General features: G+C 32.5%; 1 protein-coding gene across 5 annotated transcripts in view; it reads right to left on the bottom strand.

Annotated features, from left to right (window-relative positions):
• Nucleotides 1–21563, bottom strand: part of slc44a1b (solute carrier family 44 member 1b) — a 42536-nt gene that overhangs the window by 4518 nt on the left and 16455 nt on the right. For 2 of the 5 annotated variants that reach the window (XM_051127448.1, XM_051127450.1), the window contains exons 4-15: nucleotides 19559–19695; nucleotides 15893–15986; nucleotides 15624–15793; nucleotides 15151–15240; nucleotides 13491–13657; nucleotides 13206–13392; nucleotides 10813–10981; nucleotides 10156–10312; nucleotides 7384–7467; nucleotides 7151–7288; nucleotides 5139–5375; nucleotides 2675–2779 (exon numbers count right to left, since the gene is read on the bottom strand). In XM_051127448.1, coding sequence (XP_050983405.1) covers nucleotides 2675–2779; nucleotides 5139–5375; nucleotides 7151–7288; nucleotides 7384–7467; nucleotides 10156–10312; nucleotides 10813–10981; nucleotides 13206–13392; nucleotides 13491–13657; nucleotides 15151–15240; nucleotides 15624–15793; nucleotides 15893–15986; nucleotides 19559–19695 — 1735 coding nt within the window. Of the gene's footprint in view, nucleotides 1–47; nucleotides 2780–5138; nucleotides 5376–7150; nucleotides 7289–7383; nucleotides 7468–10155; nucleotides 10313–10812; nucleotides 10982–13205; nucleotides 13393–13490; nucleotides 13658–15150; nucleotides 15241–15623; nucleotides 15794–15892; nucleotides 15987–19558; nucleotides 19696–21563 lie in introns of those variants that run through there. The other 3 variants (XM_051127447.1, XM_051127446.1, XM_051127449.1) reach the window with 2 other exon arrangements.

Raw genomic sequence — 21563 nt, forward strand, 5'->3', positions numbered from 1 at the left:
GTCTTTTTACTCCCAAACAAACCAATAACCAATCAACTGTTTAGGATCTGGAGGAGTTAGTCCACCTCAATCAAGTTCAAGCAGCAGAATGCCAAAATATGGGTTAAAAGTCATAAAATGCCATTGCAAAAAGCAGTTGTGAGAAGCCATGCATTTGGAGAGGCTGTTATGATGGATAGTAAAGGCTGTCTTGAAAACATTCTCAACCTTAAAACACATCAACACTATAGTAACAAAATGTTAAGAACATGGAAAGTATATGGGTAGTTGACAAATGTAAAAATGACCATGAGTTTCTAAAGCAACTGCATATAGTTCTGTGTATTTCTGCAATGTTTGAGCCCCCTACAGCTCACTCAACATCATTTATTGTTCACCTACATTTCCCAATGTACCATCTAAATGTCATCCAAGATGTTCATGTCTTTCTTTCTTCAGTCGAAAATAAATTAAGGTTTTTGAGAAAAACATTCTAGGGTTTTTCTCCAGATAGTGGACTTCGATGGGGATCAATGGGTTGAAGGTCCAAAATCCAGTTTCAGTGCAGCTTCAAAGGTCTCTGCACGATCCCAGCCAAGGACTAAGGGTCTTATCTAGCAAAATGATTGGTCATTTTTAGGGATGCTCAATATTATCAGACAGATATCAGAAACGTCTGATAATGGCTTTAAATGTAAATATCGGCATCGGCTCCATGCAAAAAATTATGCTGAATTTTCTTGCCAATAAAAGGAGTAACACGTGCTCAGGGTGTGCTAGCTATTAGATCATTTCAGCACTGTGGTTCATTCTTGAAGCAGAGTTTTCCCTGAATGATGAATAAATTCACTGTTTTGGATCACTGCATTAAATCTGAGAATGCAGGTACAGAATGACACGTTCGGTGTGTGATAAAGTAAACAGTAATGCCCCATTCACACGGGCGTTTACTTTGAATAGAGTGACGTCAAGCGTTGCCGAACTGAATTTTGGGTCCGTTGCATCACGTCGTTGCTCACAACAGAAGTTAAAATTTTTTTAACTTTTCAATTGCCAACGCAGGCGTCAGCCAATCAGATCGCCTAATGCAAATATACTAGTGCGAAGCTTCAGACACGCCCTCCATAAAGCCTTGCTGATGGCCCTGAATGAATGCAGTGGCAGCAGCCTCCCCTGGGTATCCTAATGCCCTTCGCTGAGATGTTTTAATTCCATAGGGGGCGCTGTTGGCCTACTTCTAATAAAATGAAAGTAAAATACACAATTAATATTTAGACTGTTTCTGATTAAATAAAGCAGTAATTGATGTTGATGAAATCATGAGTGTGTTGTTTTCATTTTAAGGTCGGAAGCTATAGCTTCCATGAACTAAAAAAAAAAAAAAAAAAAAAAAAAAAAAAAAAAAAATCACAAACATAATTTATCACATAATTGTATATATACTGATTTATTCATTTATGTGTAATATGTTAGATTTTTTATGCACTTATGAGCTCTAAAATATTTTCTGAATTTTCACAACTGTTTGTTTTGAAAATTTATAGTTATTTTCAAAGCTTCAGTGTGCTGTCATTATAAAAGAACTTAAAATAAATATTTAATTCTAACAAATAACTTCTTGTTAAAAACTAACCAAAATTAAAAATAATTTGCTTATAATTTCTGCACAGGAGAGACTTCTTGTTGTTTCCAAACAAAAATAAATATATCCGTATCGGGTACTGGCCAAAATGAGTTGAAAAATATCAGCAAAAATCCAATATCATGCATCCCTAGTCATTTTCTAAATAAATAAATAAAACTTTATATAGTTTAAAACCTCTTTTTAATGCTAGTCTTGCACTAGGCAGACTTCACGCATTACGTAGTCATGTTGGAAAGGTCACGCGTAACATAGGAGGAAGTACCAACCGGTGTTTACAAAGCAAATGTGCACAGAAAGTCAAACACCCTTTACATTTCATGTCAACAACCCATATACAGCCAGTCCTAAACTTACGTTACTAAACAAACTGTGTTCTTAGTGACCCAGTAATAATTTTGATAGTAAAACTGCACAATTTGCCATGGTCTATCCAGAAAGTCAGGAGTTACGTGGTTATCAGCTAAAATTGCTAATTACGAATTGTGGGAAATGTGACCATCAAGATAATAAGATAATCAAGATAATGTCCTTCCCTTCCTCTACTCCTCTTGTTTTTCCAGCTTTGCAGTTTCAGTGATCCTTCTTCCAAATAGCAACATGGTGATTTTAAGGCAACGAATATACAAGTACAGTTTATAGCTGCCATATGAGTTCAAGACAGTCAGTTAAAAAAAAGAAGAGGCAAGAATGGAATAAAAAAAAAAGATGAAAACAATAACAATCCACAGATAGAAAAATAGATGTTCATGCTCTGTTAGTGCGATGCATAGAAAGGTTAGATGAAAAGACAGATGGATGAAGGAGGCGAGCAAGCGTTAGTCAGCATGCAGCAGCAGCCACCGGCGTGTTCTGGAGCAATGTGACCAGGAAGAAGAGGGTGGAGGTGGGCAGGCAGACAGACAGGAAGATGATCAAGTCTTGTGTGAAGCAGAGCACCAGTGTGTGCTCCGACAGGGCCCAGTCCAGCAGCACACACAGCAGCAGGTAGTACAGGTGGAACTCCTGCAAGGCCTGCCACTCCGCCCCTGCCACGCCCACGTCACCACTCACCATGGCCTTAACCTCCGTCAACTCTACCTCTTCCTTGGGACGGGCGCGCTTGCTGCGCCCCCGCTCCTCCATCGCCATTGACCTCCTGCTGTTCTCCACAAACTCCTGCAGGAGAGGAAAGTAATAAATCAAACTAGAGTCCAGCTGCTTGCTAGAGGTGGTTGTCACACTAGGTTTGATTTCTCAGTCTGAAATCCACTATCTCTGCCACTGTATGTTTGGGTGAACGTTCAAGTCATATTTCAGCCCAAAATAAAAAAGTAATAAAAGATTATTAGATTATGCAAGAAGCATTAAGACCTTTAAATGATAATATATATATGCACTGGTGTTCAAAAGTTCGGGATCAGTAATCAGTTTTTTTTCCCAAAAAAGTTTTTTATGCTCATCAAGGCTGCATTTATTTTATCAAAAATCCTGAAAAAAACAGTAATATTGTGAAATATTATTTCAATGTAAATGAATATGCAGATATATTTTAAAATGTAATTTATGCCTGTGATAAAAGCTGAATTTTTAGCATAATTACTCACATGATCCTTCAGAAACCATTGTAATATGCCAATTTATTATCAATGTTGAAACAGTTGTGCTGTTTAATATTTTGTTGGAACCTGTGATACTTTTTTCAGGATTTTATTAATAAATGAACGTTTACAATGAACAGCATTTATTTAAAATAGAAATATTTTGTAACAACATAATCTACCATTAAAAGGTTTGTGGTACGTAACTTTATATTTATTTATTTAAAATTGTTAAACTGATAAAAAAGTGATAGCAAAGACTTACATTGTTAGAAAAGATTTCTATTTTGAATAAATGCAGTTCTTTTTAATTTTATTCATCAAAGAATCCAGAAAAAAAGAATCACAGGTTCCCTATATATATATATATATATATATATATATATATATATATATATATATATATATGTGATAATACTGTTGATTTCGACACTGACAATAAATTTCTGAAGGATCATGTGATACTGATAACTGGAGTAATCACTGATGAAAATTCAGCTTTGCATCACAGGAATAAATCATATTTTAAAATATATTAAAATAGAAAACCATTATTTTAAACTGTAATAATATTTCACAATATTACAGTTTTTTCTGTATTTTTTATCAAATAAATTGAACCTTGATGAGCATAAGAGAATTCTGTATAAAAAAAAAACCTTGAAAAAATTGTTTTTTTTTTTTAAATCACTATAAAGTAAGGACAGAAAAACAAATGCCACCAATGTGTATAAATTCACATACATGTATGTGTAAATTAAAGTAATATCTGTTGAGAATAATTGGAATTATATGTAAAACATCTGGATGCATTATCCAATTATAATTTTTGGCAAATATGTGCTAATTATTATTATCATTATTATGAAAATATTATTAAAATGCAAAAAACAGACATGTAATGGTCCTACAATTGTATTTAAGGCTTCTTTTAAATTTAAAATTTGGGGTTAAATGTCTGTCTGCTGAAGACACCTTGCAAGAAATGCCATTTTTGGGTAAAGTAATTGTTTAAAAGCATTTATCTTAAAAAAAACTGGTGTAAAAAATATTTTCACATGCTAGTAAATTCTACAATTGATCAAAAGAAATCAAAACTAGCAAGAAATGTAAAATTGTCAAATTTTTGAAGTTTTATTTCCTTCTACACCAATATCTTTGTTTTGTTTACTTTGAAAAATATTTTTTACAGTGTAGTTTTCTCTGTTAACCGAATCATCATTTTCACTTTTTCCGTATGGGATGTTGATTTTGTAAAATAAATGATGTCACCAATAGCAGATCACTTCCACAACTAATGGAAGATTGCTTCCATAACAATTCACCATTTTCAAGCAAACTAGGGTATAGTTTCTCAGCGTGCAGCTGGAAAATGTGCTGAAATGGTGCCAGTAGCTGCAGACCGAACAGATATTTTTACCCGAAGCATCTCTGAGAAAGAAAGCAGTTGACATGTTCCAAAGTCTGTTGCTGTGCTACAACCTTTACTGCGAATGACTTTGCATTTCTGAGGGTTCTTTGCAGCACCTCAAGGCTCAAGCCTTCTCTTTTGATTTCTCAAAGCCGTTGGCTACGCGTTTTGGCTGACTATGTGAAAAAAGTAGAAAGCAGCTTTATAAAAGTGCACAAGAAACTAGCCTTGTGTGAGGGGGTTTTTTTCCCCCTTGAAAAATCAAGGAGCTTTTCAAAACAAAAGTTGAAAGTTGTCCAAAGAGAATATCTGGGACACCATCTGAATCTTAAAATATTAATGTATCCAGGCCAGCAGAGAGCCTGCATTCAAAAGAACGAACGAAGCTACAACACAAAACAGGAACGTGACTCAGATGGCAAGTGCGCTCGCAACAGTGAGACTATTTATGGTGTTCTGATCCAACAGCAGACAGAAGGAGAGAATTGCACAGACAGTGTGCAACTTTTCTTCAGCGGTGACTCACCATCAGGGCCTTGTCCATGTAGAACTCCCTCCCAGGTGTGCCGTTGTTGTATTTGGTGTCGATGGCAAAGCAGAGGAAGAGCACGTCCACCACGATCTCGAAGATGGACAGGAAGCAGTGTGCCACCAGGAACGCGAACAGACACACGATGATGAGCGGCAGGACCCACTCGGTGTAATCTCTCTGATAGTTCAGCGCTAACACCCCGGCGAACGCTGTGCACGTCACGATCAGGACCTGTGTGGGGAGAAATAAGCAAATGCTCAATTGCTGGGTATAACAAGTATATATAAAAAAAGCATGCAGGAAAGTCAAGCATAGCTGGTCTCCAGCATGAGATGCTGATGTGTCTTTTAGGCTTTTTAACTAGTTAAAGCATCAAGGCTTCTTTGGTAATCCAATTTCATCAGTAAGATGGTGAACTAGCTTAACCATTCAAATTATGTTAACATAGGTAATAGCTAACATAGGTTTCAACTACCATGAATAATCATACTGGTCTAAACAAAAAAATGACAATTTCAAAATGTAGTAAGTAACAAATTAGATATGTAATGATTTAAAATGGAGCAGAATTATTTTTTAATTAATTTTGTACACATGGATATATGCAAGAATGTATAATAAATAATGTTTTTTGTATTTTTGTCAACATCATCTGCTATTTTCATAGTGAGAAACAGGCTACAATGTAACAAAACAAGAAAATCTAACACTAAATCTGGCCTTGCTTTATGAAAAATCTTATCATATGAGTCAACTGAATAAAAAAAAGAGGAGTTTACAAATAATTACAATCTTGTAATTAATAGTAAGTGATAAATAATGGCTTTGCTGGACGGTGACAAACTATTGGCTATTGGGAGTTAATAATTAAAAATAAAAATATAGGAAAATAATATAAAAGTCTGGGGATAAAATGAAATTTCGGCCACCACAAATTGTTTTTTTGGTTTTCGTCTGAAAGAGAAAATGGATAAAAATATGAGCACTGCGCCAAAAAAATAAAAATAAATAATAATAATAATATAATAATAATAATATAAATAATAAATAATAATTATATATATATATATATATATATATATATATCGCATTATATCTGATTGTGTTGCATAGAATTGAATAAAAATAATATATTGATATTTAATGGTAATAATTTTAAGTGATATTTAATTTTCTTTTTAAAATTAAATGAAAATTTTGATTTTATTGTGTAATTTTCAATAAAAATGTGGTTATATTATTGGCTTGTGTTTTTTTTAATTGAATTAAAAATTGTGAATTAAATTAAAAAGTCTTATATAATTAATTACATTTAATAAAATCATAAATAATTATTACAATGCATTTTCAGTTTTGGTTTGTTTTCAGCCAAGTGCATCGAGAATTTTCAGTTTCGGACCAGATTTTTAAAAAAAAATTTCAGTGCATTCCTAAAAAAAGATACATACACTACCATTTTAAGATTTGGGGAACGTGTGATTTTTAAAAAATAAATTAATTAACACTTTTATTCAGAAATGATACATTAAATTGACCAAAAGTGACAGTAATTATATTTTAAAGACATTAAGAGATATTAAAAACATTTTAAAAAATATATAATATAATATAATATTAAAAAAAACGATTTAAAAAAATGTATAGTGATTTCCACAAAAATATTAAGTGGCACAACTGTTTTTAACATTGATAATAATAAGAAATGTTTCTTAAGCATTTCTGGTAGCTAATGTGACACTGAAGAATGGACTAGTGATACTGAAAATTCAGCTTTGCATCACAGGAATAAATTAGTTTTTAAAAACCGTAATAACATTTCACAGTATTACTGTATTTTAATTCAATAAATGCAGCCTTCCTGAGGTAAAAACATACAAATAAAATCTTACTGACCCCAAAATTGAACAGTAATGCATGTCAACATGAAAAACAAAACCTGTACTATTAAAAACAGTTTCTCTCTTTAAATGCTGGACAACCACTATCAAAACCCATCTCTCCTTCACCTTGCCCAGGAAGAGAACAAAATCTCCAACGGTGTTGATGGTCGCCACCCTAAGAGCATTTTCCACCAGGATCATGAAGGCATCGCGGGCCGAGGTGCAGAAACTGGTGCTGTTTATGGCCGTCGCCGCATATGCATTCTACAAACAGATTGCAAGAATTAATACATCACACAAAAAGAAAATCCAAATGAGCTGCAGTTTGCACAGTATGACTTGTCCATCGACTAACCTACCTGATTCAGATAATTGAGGCACTTCTCCAGACACCACAGACAGCAGATACAGGCCTTCAGCATGCAGCGTGCGCAAGCGTTTTCCTGTGGGGTGTAACATGGAACAGAATCAGAACGCACGCAAACGTAATCCACAGTGAATTTCTGTTGCACATTTGTCAAGCTCTTCTTTAATGCTCCAAATCTGCCTCTATAAAGCTGGCACTGATATCTATTAGAGTTCATTATATTCCCAAGATCCCAAACCATATATCAAGTAAATGATACGTCACCTAAGTGGAACCCAAGAGGACAGTAATAAATAGCTTTCAGCATTAACTTCAAAAAATACCCACCCAACACACAAAGATAACGCCAAAATAAGTATTTAGAAGAACAATTTCAGACAACAAAAGTAATGATCGTCCGACTGCTGATTCACAAGGCAAAAGCCAATTTAACATTTTTCCACTTAGCTTTTAGCCACTGCATTATTCTTAAAAACTGCATGTCAAAATTTAGCATATTTACTTTGGTAATAAGAGTAGCTGGTTTTATTTTGTATTGTTTAGCAGTAAACAAAGAGGAAGTGTTTATTTAAACAGGATCATTCACCCAGGATTATCATCGTTAATTAAAACTAAACCATAAAATAAAAGATTTTTATTACTGAAAAAAAAAAAACATCAGCTAAATTAAAACAAAACAGAAAAAGAAAATAGAAAAACTTATTTTGTTTTAACTTGAAGTATTAAAATAACTAAAACTAATATATAAAAATCAATAAAAACTAAATTCAAAATATTAACGAAAAAAAATCAAAGCATATTAATACCATAACACTCTCAGCCATGAAAATATTAAAAAATAAATATTTATAAACACACACCCCATGTTTAGCATAAAATATAAACATATAACTCCTAACTTAACTAAAACAAAATAAAAAAGAAAATAGAAAGCGTATTTTATTTCAACCTGAAGTATTAAAATAATTAATACTAACAAATAAAAACTTTCATAAAACTGATGACTGACAAAAGACAATAATATTAATAAAATATAAAATATACAAGTAAAATTTAAATTAAAAATGTTAAGAATTCTAACAGTATATTAATAATACTATAATAACACTCTCACCATGAAAACATTTGAATACAAAACCCATATTAGCACATAATACTAGCATAATACTCCTAACTAAAATATTCTAAAAAGAAGAGAAAAACGGTTTTAACATGAAGTATTAAAATAACTAAAACTAACAAAAAATCATTAATAACTATAAAGACATTAAAAAACATTATTAAAACAGTAAAAAACAGAAGATATAAAATATAATTCAAAATATCAACAAAATAATAATTGTATGCTGATAATACTAAAATAACACTCTCAACAATGAAAACATTTAAATATAAAGCCCATATTTAGTAGATAATACTAGCATAATAATTCTATCTAAATTAAAGCAACATATAAAAGAAAATAGAAAAACTTATTTTATTTTAACTTGAAGTATTATAATAACTAAAACTAACAAATAAAAATCATGAAGACATTCAAAAACTGCTAAGAATGACAAAAAACAATAAAATTACTAAAGCAGTAAAAACAGAAAATGTGAAAATAAAATCTAATAAAAATTGACAGGAATTATACAATATTAATAATACTAAAATACCACTCTCAACTATGAAAAAATATAAATATTAAATAAATATAAATAAATATAAAACCCATATTTTGCATATAATTTTAGCACAACACTCCTAACTAAAATAAAACAAAATCTAAAAAGATAATAGAAAAACTTATTTTAACTTGAAGCATTAGAATAACTAAAACTAACAAATAAAATCTATAAAAACTATAACAGGTAAGAATGACAAAAACTAATTACTAAAACAGTAAAACTGAAAATATTACCAAAAATTATAACAGTATATTAATAATACTAAAATAACACTCAACCATGAAAACATTTAAATACTTTATTACTATATTAAATACTATATTACTATACTATATTTACATACCCATATTAGCATATAATACTAGTAAAATACTCCTAAAATTAAACAAAATCTAAAAAAAAAGAAAAAAAAATTGAGAAACTTATTTTAACTTAGTCTTAAAATAAGTAAAACCTAACAAATACAAACTATGAAGACATTCAAAAAACATAAGAATGACAAAAAAAAAACTATTTTAATATTATTAAAACAGGAAATACAAAAATAAAATCTAATTCAAAATAAACAATAACATTATAATAACACTTGCAAAAAAAGAAAATATAATGAAAAATATAATAGCATATAATACTAGCAAAATACTCCTAACTAAAATAAAATAAAATCTTAAAAATAGAAAAACTTCTTTTATTTTAACTTAAAATATTAAAATAACTAAAACTAATAAATAAAAATCAATGAAAATGATAAAGGCATTGAAAACTGATAAGAATGATCAAAAAACTCAACTAAACCACTAAAACAGTAAAAACAGAAAATATAAAAATAAAAGTTATCAACCATGAAAACATTTAAATACGAAACCCGTATTTAGCATATAATACTAGCATAATACTCTTAGAAAACATCATAATACTAGTTAATTGTATACGTAACTGTCCCAAAAACACCACATAAGAACGGTCTAGTCCTAATGAAAACTGTATGCAGTAAGCATAAATATGCATGACGTCAGTAAAGATTCTTGCAGCAAGAGAGATTTGCAATTTAGATCCAGCAACCCAAGGACACGTCAAGCGAGCTGCCTCCCTACCTTTCCTTTAAGTTGGTTGTGGATGTACATGAGAATGAGGCGTGGGATCTTGACGAGGGTGATGATGAAGGAGCCCTTGGCCACAGTGCCCAGGTGATACCGCACCAGCCGCAGCACTGATGACAGGATGGGCGTCACCGGCAGTTTGGTTTTGTCCCTGGATGGACATGAAATAAATTACTGCAAAAAGTGCATCATCTTTCAAGGTTATAACTGTGAGCTATTTCAAGAACGACTTCATGAATACAGGATTAGTTGAAGACAAACACAATTACAGGCTTAAAGGAACAGCTCAACAAAAAAATTGCTGAAAATGTACTTCCCAAGATGAGTTTGTTTCTTCACCAGAACAGACATTTAGCATTACATCACTTGCTCACCAATAGTTCCACTGCAGTGAATGGGTACGAGTACTCTCGTTCTGACGGCACCCATTCACTGCAGAGGATCCACTGGTGAGCAAGTGATGAAATGCTAACTTTCTCCAAATCTGTTTCCGATGAAGAAACTCATCTACATTTTGCCCTGCAGGTAGTAAATCTGTATATTAAACTGTGACCAAAGAAAATATTTTCAAATATTATTAAAATATGTTACACACATCACCTTTAACAAACAATTATGTCATCTGAGAGGATTTTCACTAAAAATACAGACCTTGTGAAATAGTAGGTTACCACAGCACCAGCGACGGTCATCTGCTGACAGGCCAGGATGAACTCGCTGATCCAGATCAGTCCCACTGCGTGGTACCAGGTCATGTACTGTAGCGCTCCTGTGAGCCTGAACTCAACCAGGCCGGTATCCTCATTCTTCTCCGGGTTCCCTGTGGACAGGAGCGTACAAGCTGCAGCCTGAGATTTTTGCTTTTAAAGAGCTTTCTGCAACAGTAATACACTTTTAAATGAGAATGAGATGCCCAGGCAGAGTCGGTTAATTTGCACTGCAGTACATAAATGTCCTACGTTATCCGTACAAAACGACTTGAACAGAAAGCTATTTTAAGGCTTGTACACATTGTTGCTGAGGAAAAATGCAAAGCAAAGCAATTCCTAAAACTGTATTAATATTTCCTTTTGCAGTCTGTAATTCAAAGTATACATTCATCAGTTATTTAAAGGACAACCACCAATATAATTATATGATGAGTGATAACTGACTGCTTAGCCTGTTTTTAAGCAGATTAGATTAGTTCACTTCCAAAATTAAAATTTTCTGATTATTTACTCACCCCCTTGTCATCCAAAATGTTCATGTCTATCTTTCTTCAGGCGTAAAGAAATTGTGTTTGAGGAAAACATTTCAGGATTTTTTTCCATATAATGGACTGATATGGTGAACTTCCCAAATGCAGTTTAAATGCGGCTTCAAGTGATCCCAAATGCGGTTGTAAACAATCCCAGCCGAGGAAGAAGGGTCTTATCTAGCCAAACGATTGATTATTTTCATTAAAAAAAATACAATTTAAATACTTTTTAATCTCAAACGCTGGTGTTGTCAAAAAACTCTGACCGTATTTTCTCCCTCAACTTCAAAAATCATTTCAAAATCATCCTACATCGCTGCAGAAGTACCGACCCAGTCAAACACCCTTAACAAAAAAGGTAAAACAGCGATATAGGACGATTTTGAAGTTGGGGGAGAATATACACTCTGAGTTTTTCAACATACCCTAACTGTCATGAGCTAGAATACACAGAGTTCAGGGAGAGTACGACCAGATGAGTGTTTGACATTAAAAAGTAGGGATGCAACAATACAGTTAGTTCACGGTTCAATATGCACCTCGGTTTTTAACCATGGTTTTCGGTTTGGTTCGTTTCTGATATCTTGCCACTTCAGTGTGGGTTTTTTTTGCAACAAATTAACAAAATACTCCCATAAGCCTCTGTACACTAGAAAAAGCATGGTTTACTATGTGTCTGCTTATTTTTTCTTTTGAGAAAGGTATTATTTTTTTGATTTTTACGCAAAATAGAATGGGTTTCATTCATATTGGACACCAGAAGGCGCCCTCGTGCAAAAAAACCCACATGTGCATCAAAGAAGTATCACCGATTACGTTCCGTTCCAGCTTCTTTAATATGAATAAAAGCATTGCTATTGCTGTCACTGATTAAAAACAAGATAAAACGTTAAACGTTGAATGACGAAATGTAAGGACAATAAACACTCTTCTGCAATAATATATGGTTTATCTGTGTTCTTCAAGCCATCTTGTGTATTTTCATAAGCCATTGCTAATCGACATACATAGAATATGAGTATAGAATTTATTGTCTGCCTCATTCTGTGATAAGAATCCACATTAGATCACATGCGGAAGTTATTTCAAACATTCTGATTGATGTTGTGAATAAAAAAACAAGTTATAATGTGTTTTATAACTCTTTTGTTGGACAACAGGTTTAGACAGGCTTATTGCATGTCATTAAAAGGCTTTTTCAAATATAAGCGGGGAAGCGTTTCCTCATTTAAGCACGTGAAATCGCGGGCACACATACAGATATAATACAGAGATATAAAACAAGTAAGTTATTTAAATGCAAAACCAAAAAAGCAATTCACAAGCGCGTATTGAACCGTGGATGTCGTACCAAACAGTTTGATATTATATTGAGTATTGTGACATCCCTATTAAAAAGTATATAAATTGTATTATTTTTATGAAAATAACTGATCGTTTCACTAGATAAGACCCTTCTTTCTTGGCTGGGATCATTTACAACCGCATTTGGGATCATTTGAAGCTGAATTTAAACTGCATTTTGGAAGTTCAAATTTGGGGGACCATATCAGTCCATTATATGGAGAAAAATCCTGAAATGTTTTTCCTCAAAAAACAATTTCTTTACGACTGAAGAAAAAAAGACATGAACATCTTTAATGACAAGAGGGTGAATACATTAATTGTAACCATAAATTTGTCTTTGATAAACAATTATGGAAGAAAGAAAATCTGGAACAAAATAAGAGTTTGTAACTGATGACATAAGCTTCTTTTTTTACGTGAACTATCCCTTTAAATCCCACAAGAATTTTCATCTTACCAGTAGTGCCGAGGAAAAGGAGGACCATGATCCAGTAGACCCAAAACAGAGAAAGAGCGAGGAACGTGCAGAAGGGCTGCAATGCCAACAGTGGCAGGTGGATGAACACTTTTCCCGCCACATGGAACAGGGCGATGGTCAGAGCCACCCTCTTCCTCATAAACAACATCAGAAGCAACAAAATTCCCTGTGGGAGCAGAAAGATGGTAATTAGCAGCATGACACCACAAAAAAAACAGCTGAGATCTCTCTCAAATTTCATTTTTGATTTCTCTAAGGGCTCACAGTGAACACAGTTGCTGAAACGGCGTAGATGAGCAGTCCTTGAGCGTGGTCTTTGGTGGTCTTTATGCCTCTGTTGGGTTCTTCTGTTTCCCGCAGATCTTTAGTCATGGTTTCATTCATTGTCATTCTATAGTCTATGTACAGCCACCACAGAACGCTGGTACCTCCTGAGAAAAGCCAAGAACAGATGCCATATTCACTTTCAGCACTACATAAACAGGTGTAAGCCTAGAATATAAACCACACTGTTAATGATGATTCAGCTTTGTGTGGGACTGGATTACTGTGCATCCCTTTGGAACAGAGACATAATAATTCTGTCTGATAGCCAATATCATTATATGAACAGTGATATTATAAATCTATACTGTTCAGCCTAGTGATCTCTTTCCTGAGGTAAAATGAGACATCAAAACATTATATTATATGGTATTTACTGTTTAGTACTATTGAAATCTGACAAAAAATATGTTGTTTAAGAAAAATCAAATAAAATACGTTAAATAAAATAAACCTAAAAATAGAATCACACTTCATAAAACAGAGCATAATAAATTACTTAAAACAACAACAAAATAATAAAACAAAATAAAATAAAACAAAACAAGATAAAATTACTTAAATAAAAAATAGAACAAAATAAAATAAAATAAAATAAATCAAGAAAATAGATCAAAACAAAACTACGCAAAATAGAAAAATATAAAATAGAATTAAAATGGAACCAAAAAAAGTGACTTAGAAGAAAATAGAAAAAGAAAATAAATAAAAATAGAACAACACAAAATAAAAAAAATATAAAAATTAAAATATAATAAAACAAGATCAAAACAGATCAAAATAGAACAACGCAAATAAAATAAACAACGTAACAAACAAATAAAAAAAAACAAAATAGAATAAACTTCGGTTCTTAGAATAAAAATATATACAAATATAAAATAATAAAACAAAAAACAGAATAAAATAAAAGAAATGAACAAAATAACATTACTTAGAAAAAAATAAATAACTAAATAAAGAATATATAAAAATATACAATATAATAAAACAAGAAAACAGATCAAAATAGGACAACGCAAAATAAAATAAAATAAAAAAGGACCAAAATAAAATTACTCATAATAAAAATAGAACAAAATAAAACGAACAAAATATTAAATACTGAATCAAGAAAATAGATAAAAATAGAACAATGCAATATTATAAAATATTATTACTTAGAATAAAAATATACAAATATAAGATAACAAAATTAGAAAAAAATTAAATAGAATAAAATTATTTACTTAGAAAAAAATAAAATTACTTAGAAAAAAACAGAACTAAATAAACAATATATAAAAAATATAAAATATAATAAAACAAAAAAACAGATCAAAATAGAACAATGCAAAATAAAATAAAATAAAAAAGGAACAAAATAAAATTACACACAATAAAAACAACAAAACAAAAGAAAAAAAAATTAAATACTGAAACAAGAAAATAGATCAAAATAGAACAACGCAAAATAAAATAAAATACTGACAAGTGGTCAAGCTGTTCATTTAATCAGAACGTGGTATTTTGCACTCAAGAATAGGACGTGCAAATGAAGAAAGAAAGGATGTCATTTTCAGTTTAGGAGGTGTGAAAAGAGCAGAGAAAGCAGACTTGCCCAGAGAACCCAGAACCACCAGCGCAGTGAGGATCCAAACCAAGACAGCAGAGATGTAACGAATGATCACCATGAGGATCATGGACAAAACTGCAGCATGCACAAAACAGGATTAGCAGTTAGAGGAAGACTCTAGTCTAAACATACAATCTGAGGTTAATCAAAACACACTGCATTACAGAACTTAAAAGTGTTGCAAATGCAGTTTCATGTTATTCTAAACAAATCACAAAATACTTCAGCCTTCGTCTGATAGTGACTCAGAATACTGTAAGAATTACAATAGCGAGCTTTAGATTTAGATACTTGTTTGTTAATGCTTAACAGTGTAGAACTTAATTAGCCTTGATTTTATATGGATATCAGGAAGTGTAATTATCCATTTCGACTCATTTTACAGATAAACACATAATCAGAAAATTGAATCAAATGAGCCTCAGCAGCAGCAGCAGCCAGAGAGAACTGACGGTTACCTAACGCCAGCAGACACAGCCCAACAATGATCTCTTTGCTGGCCGCCACCCCGGCAATCAGCCTGTTTAACATGCTGTTATCACTGACAAACGTGACCACCGCTTCAGCAAACTTAGCATAGCAGGAGATATCCACCGGCGTGCAGCGGTTAAACACTGGAAGAGCTTTGCTGCAGAGGTAGAAAAGGCCAGAGCATAGAGGAAAGATCAAGACAGAAAGGAACTGTGTTGTACAGAGGGAGTTAGTTTGTCAAGAGTTTGTTTCATACCTCTCTGGTACTGGAAGTTTGGGACACTTATCGAAGCGCTCGGGAAGGCTTGGGTACTTATGACCAGGTAACTCATATGAACAAAGCTCAGACCCTAATAGAGAGGGAAAAGATGCATTATACTCAATATATAACCCCTATAAAGTTAGGTCAAGGTGGTAAAGACAGTGAACTAAGCTCTGGCTAGACTAGCTTAATTAAAGTAGTCTACCAGCTCTAACCAAGTTGACCAAGGTGGACTATTAGGTTGACATCAGGAAGGGCTCAGTGGCAAGGCAGTATTGTTGAACTGAAGTAGGAGTGGGCGATATCCATTCATAAAAACGGAATTTACTCTATAGTGCAAAATGCCACAGAATTCATCTTTTTTTACTACACAAATACGGTTTTGTTTACTACACAAATACTAAAGCGAACGTGAGACTCGCTGTGATTTTCAGCCTCTGATTCTCATTATATGACGACATGAACACATGAACTTCATCTCCAGAGCTGCTCTGAGAGTCATGTCATGTGAATTTTATCATTTTATTTGAGAAAACTAGCGTCATATCATACTGTATACACACAGAAACTTCACAGCAACCTGTCAAAATAAAAATATGGTTTAACATGTAACAGAAATATATTACTCTTGTATTACTTTTGTACCGTATAATGTACACCTTTATATATTTCAATTTCTGGCCAATTAAAAAAAAAAAACTACAACTATTAAATCATAAAAATAAATATTACAACCAGATTAACCACTTAATTGTAGAAAAAAAAAATCTACAATTATTATTAAAACTTTTTTAGCAGAATACTCACACAAATTTTGTTACAATTTTATGTATCAATTTTAACAGTAAACCTCTGTTTGTTTGCCAAAAAATACAAATTTTCATTTGATTAAAAATAAATAAATGTTTACTGCCTTCATTTGATTATCAGAAAAATGAAAACAAAAATTTCTGTAGGGCCCTATTGTTCAAAATGTTGAAATTGAGAGTTTTTGACTTTCTCTTTTTTTTTCTTCACTGAAATGTTTTTGTTATTATACAGAGAGTACCAAAAAAGGGTACTGTAATTAACCGTTCACATGTGATCAGCTTATATTGCAAGGCACCCTTCACATAGAATGCGCTTTTGTATTGACAAAGATGCAGTGGAATAGGAAAAGCATGCAAGAATGTGGAAGTGAACTTCTTTTAACTTGAGCTCTGCGTTTTTATAATGCCACTTCATACATGAGATGCTGCAAGAGACACAAGTCCAGCATTCAAATATGTCCATGTTTACATAGAATAAACAATGGAAAAGCAGCGCAATTTAATAAAAAAAAAAAAAAAACTGTAAAGAACTACTACTGTATATCTGATATTTCATGTTTGCATCATGGTGACAGGCTGAAAGCTGCTGTTTATTGTTTTTACACAACATTTATAGTTAATAAAAGTCTATTGGTATTATACCTTCAGTCATTTTGTATTTAAATTACCTTGACTTTTGAAACAAGGATTTTCCTTGTATTTTTTCTGAACATATATAAGACAAGTTTGTACTAGATGTAGTTGTAGTTCATGCATCTATTGTGCAAAGATATTCAACAAGTGATTTGTTTAACATTTACATCATGTTGACAACTTCATGTTCATTAGCTAGAGGGTTAACAAAGAAAAAGTTACTTGAATCATTTGTAGTTACATTTTCAAGTTGACTAGTTAAAAATCGTATTATATATAACATAGAGAATCTGTGAAACGTTCTGGGAAAAAATAAGTAAATAATTTTTATTCTTTGCCATATTCCCCAGCCCTAATATAGTTATTACTATAGTTATTAAAAATGACTCATACCATGATATAAAACTTTCGAAACCATATGTGAACCTGGACCACAAAACCAGTCATGTGTGTCATACTTTTATACATATTTATACATACATACATATTGGCCGAGATACAACTATTTGAAAATCTGGAATCTGAAGTGGCAAAAAAATCTAAATATTCATTTAAAGTTGTCCAAATTAAGTTCTTAGCAACGCATATTACTAATCAATAATTAAGTTGTGATATATTTACGGTAGGACATTTACAAAATATCTTCATGGAACATGATCTTTACTTAATATCCTAATGATTTTTGGCATAAAAGAAAAATCAATAATTTTGACCGACCCATTTAATGTATTTTTGGCTACTGCTACAAATATATCCGGACCACTTAAGACAAAAAAAAGCTATTATGGTCCAGTGACGCATATAAAAAGCAGCAACCATCACACACTGTTTTTAGTTGGATTTTTTTCAGCGGCGATAAGAAATGAGACCAATACACTGAGTAGTTTACTCCTGAATTAAAATTTCCTAAATATTTACTCATGCCCCTGTCATCCAAAATGTTTTTCTTTCTTCAGTTGAAAAGAAATTAAGGTTTCTGAGGAAAAAAATTCCAGGATTTAAATCCATATAGTGGACTTCAATGGGGGACAACAGGTTAAAAGACCAAATTACATTTTCAATGCGGCTTCAAACAGCTTTACAAGATTTACACTTGTTTAGTGAAACGATCTGTCATTTTTTCTTTTTTTAATATTAATTTATATATTTTTTAAACCACAAATGCTCATCTTGCACTAACTCGGCAATGCACATCCACAACTTCACGTATTACGTAATCACGTTGGAAAGGTCACGTCTGGTTAATTCTTCGTCTGTGTACTTCGGTTCAAAAATAGGTAGGACGAAAAACTTCAAAATCGTCCAACATAATTTTTTTTACCGTTTTTGTAAAGGATATTTGACTTTCTTTGCACATTCTCTTTGTAAACACTGGGTCGGTACTTCTGCCTACATCACGCATGACCTTTCCAACGTGACTCTGTAATGCGTGAAGTCGAGCATTTGTGGTTAAATAGTGTCTAAATGTTTTTTTGTTTTTTTAAGGAAAATGGCATTGTTTCGCTAGATAAAACCATTATTCCTCAGCTGAGATTGTGTAGAGCCCTTTGAAGCTGCACTGAAACTGTAATTTGGACCTTCAACCCATTGAAGTCCATTATATAGAGAAAAATCCTGGAACGTTTTCCTCAAAAACCTTAATTTCTTTTTCGAATGAAGAAAGAATCCTGAATGACACGGGGGTGAGTAAATAATCAGGAAACTTTAATTCCGGAGTGAACTAATCCTTTAAATCACTGTCAACTCACTAAGCATTTAATATGAACGTAAACTCCATAATGAACTTTCCTTATAAGCAGATGCACAAAAAACACAATGAAACTCCAGGGAAACAATGATGTCATTCAAACTCTCCAGTGGTGTCAGATGGGACGTGTCAAACCCTATAGACAGCAACACTGGACTGTACACAACAGAGACCCTACAGCAAGACGGGTCAGTGGAATCTTTGTTTGGTTAGTTCAACCCTGACCGGGTCTTACCGGCTGTGCCTGACAGGAACATATGTGTATATTTATGTGTGTGTGGTGCTCTTGTTGGAGCCACTGAGTTAAAAAAACATTATGAAAAGACAAACACTGGGGGGGGGTCACGACCATATATATGATGAACGTCTTTGTCTCTTCCATGGGTAGACGACGTCCAGTCAAGGTCTTGCCATTATATCTGTGAGGATGACGTTACATGCCCACAATAGCTAGTTAGTTGACCGACTCACCATTCATCATGGCAAACCTCTTGAGGTCGTAGTAAGTCGCCAGTTCCTCTGTGGGACATTGTGACACGCACAGCGCCATGGACTTTATCTTCCTCTGAATGATGTCTATGTTGCACGGATCCAGGAAAAAGACAAATCTGTGAACAAAACAACAACAAAGTCTCAATTTTCAAAACAGGAAGAGTATCTAACATCAAATCTGATGACAAACAAAATACCAAAGCAGGTTGTTTACTTCATGGAGTCTGATCCGATACCACCGTGGGACTTAAAACACGGCATTGTGTGATAAAGATCGACTCTGAACAGCAGATATTTTTTGTCACAGGACCGTTCAGCCCAGTATTTTGGCAGAGGGGTATTGAGAGCTTGTTTATGAGCCAAGCCTCCTCTGCGGCCGTAGCTTTACTTCAGCTTTTCATGCGGTGTGAAGTGGGCACGACGCCCACGCGGGGGACGAGGGACCCATTGTCTTGTGTGTTCAGCACAAAAACAGACTGTCAGTAGCAGGGGACGCACGCGCTTGAAAGAGCACTTCAGTATTAGCACAGAGCCTGTCAAAACAGCCTGGCCAAAGAAGAGGTTTACTGTAAGAACGTAGCCCAGATCTGACCTGAGGCTTGTCTAATGCGAACGCATTGGAAGAAATAGCATTCAGATACGCAAATTACAACTTCTGGCATCTAGAACTGCCTAATCTTTTAAAATATAGGATTAGAGACAAAATTAGTTTTGAAGACTGGAAATTTTAAAGGACATATTATGGCTTTCTTGTTTCACAACTAAGGTTTAATTTAATATCTAGACATACACTGTTTTTCAAAAGATTTTTTAACACTTTTGAAAGAAGTCTCTTATGTATAGAAGCCCATTTCCTCTACTGAATAAAAATAAATAAATAAATAAATAAATAAAGATAATTGCTTTCTATCTCGCAATGCTGACTTTTTTCTTAGAATTGTGAAATATAAACTCGCAACTGTGAGTTACAAAGTCAGAACTGTGTAAACTTGCATAAACTTGCAATTCTGATAAATCAGGATTGTGAGATATAAACTTTTTTCCTCAGAATTGCCAGATATAACCAATTGTGAGGTATTAAGTCAGGATTGAGATATAAACTCTCAATTCTGCGAACATATCAGTCTTGTTTCCCCTCAAAATTGGACTTTATAACTCGTGGTTGAGTTTATATTTCACAATTGTGAGAGAAAAGTTAGAATTGCGAGATATAAACTCGCAATTGCCAGAAAAAAGTCTGAATTGTAAGATACAAACTTGCATTAGTGAAGAAAAGTCAAAATTGCTAGTTTATATCTCGCAACTGTGACTTTAAAACTTGCAATTGCGAATTTACATTAAGCAATTTTCAGAAAAAAGTCAGAAGCTGCAGTTATTTTATTAAAATACTGTAAAAAATAAAATTAATTCATTAATTAATAATAATAATAATAATAATATTATATATATATATATATATATATATATATATATATATATATATATATATGTATATATATATATATATATACACACACACATATTTAATATAATATATATTATATTTAATATATATTATATATATATTAAATATATATATAATATATAATATATATAATATATATATATATATATATATATATTAAAATGCAATTTATTCCAGTGTTTAAAACGCTGATTTTTCAGCATCTTTACTCAATGTTACATGATCTTTCTGAAATTATTCTAATATGCTGATAAAGAAACATTTCTTAGTATTGTCATTGTTCAAAACAGCTGTGCTGCTTAATATTTTTGTGGAAACCGTGATACATTTTTCAGGATTCTTTGATGAGTAAAAAAGGGCAAAAAGAAAAGCATCCATTTAAAATACAAATCTTTTGTTATGCTGTAAATTTAATTAATACACACATTATGCTGTAAATTTACTTTATTTATTTAATGAATGCTTGCTGAATAAACATGTTAATTTCTTCAAAAAAATAAATAAACATAAATTAATACA

The sequence above is a fragment of the Labeo rohita genome, chromosome 14 (assembly GCF_022985175.1).
Source record: "Labeo rohita strain BAU-BD-2019 chromosome 14, IGBB_LRoh.1.0, whole genome shotgun sequence".
NCBI lineage: Eukaryota > Metazoa > Chordata > Actinopteri > Cypriniformes > Cyprinidae > Labeo > Labeo rohita.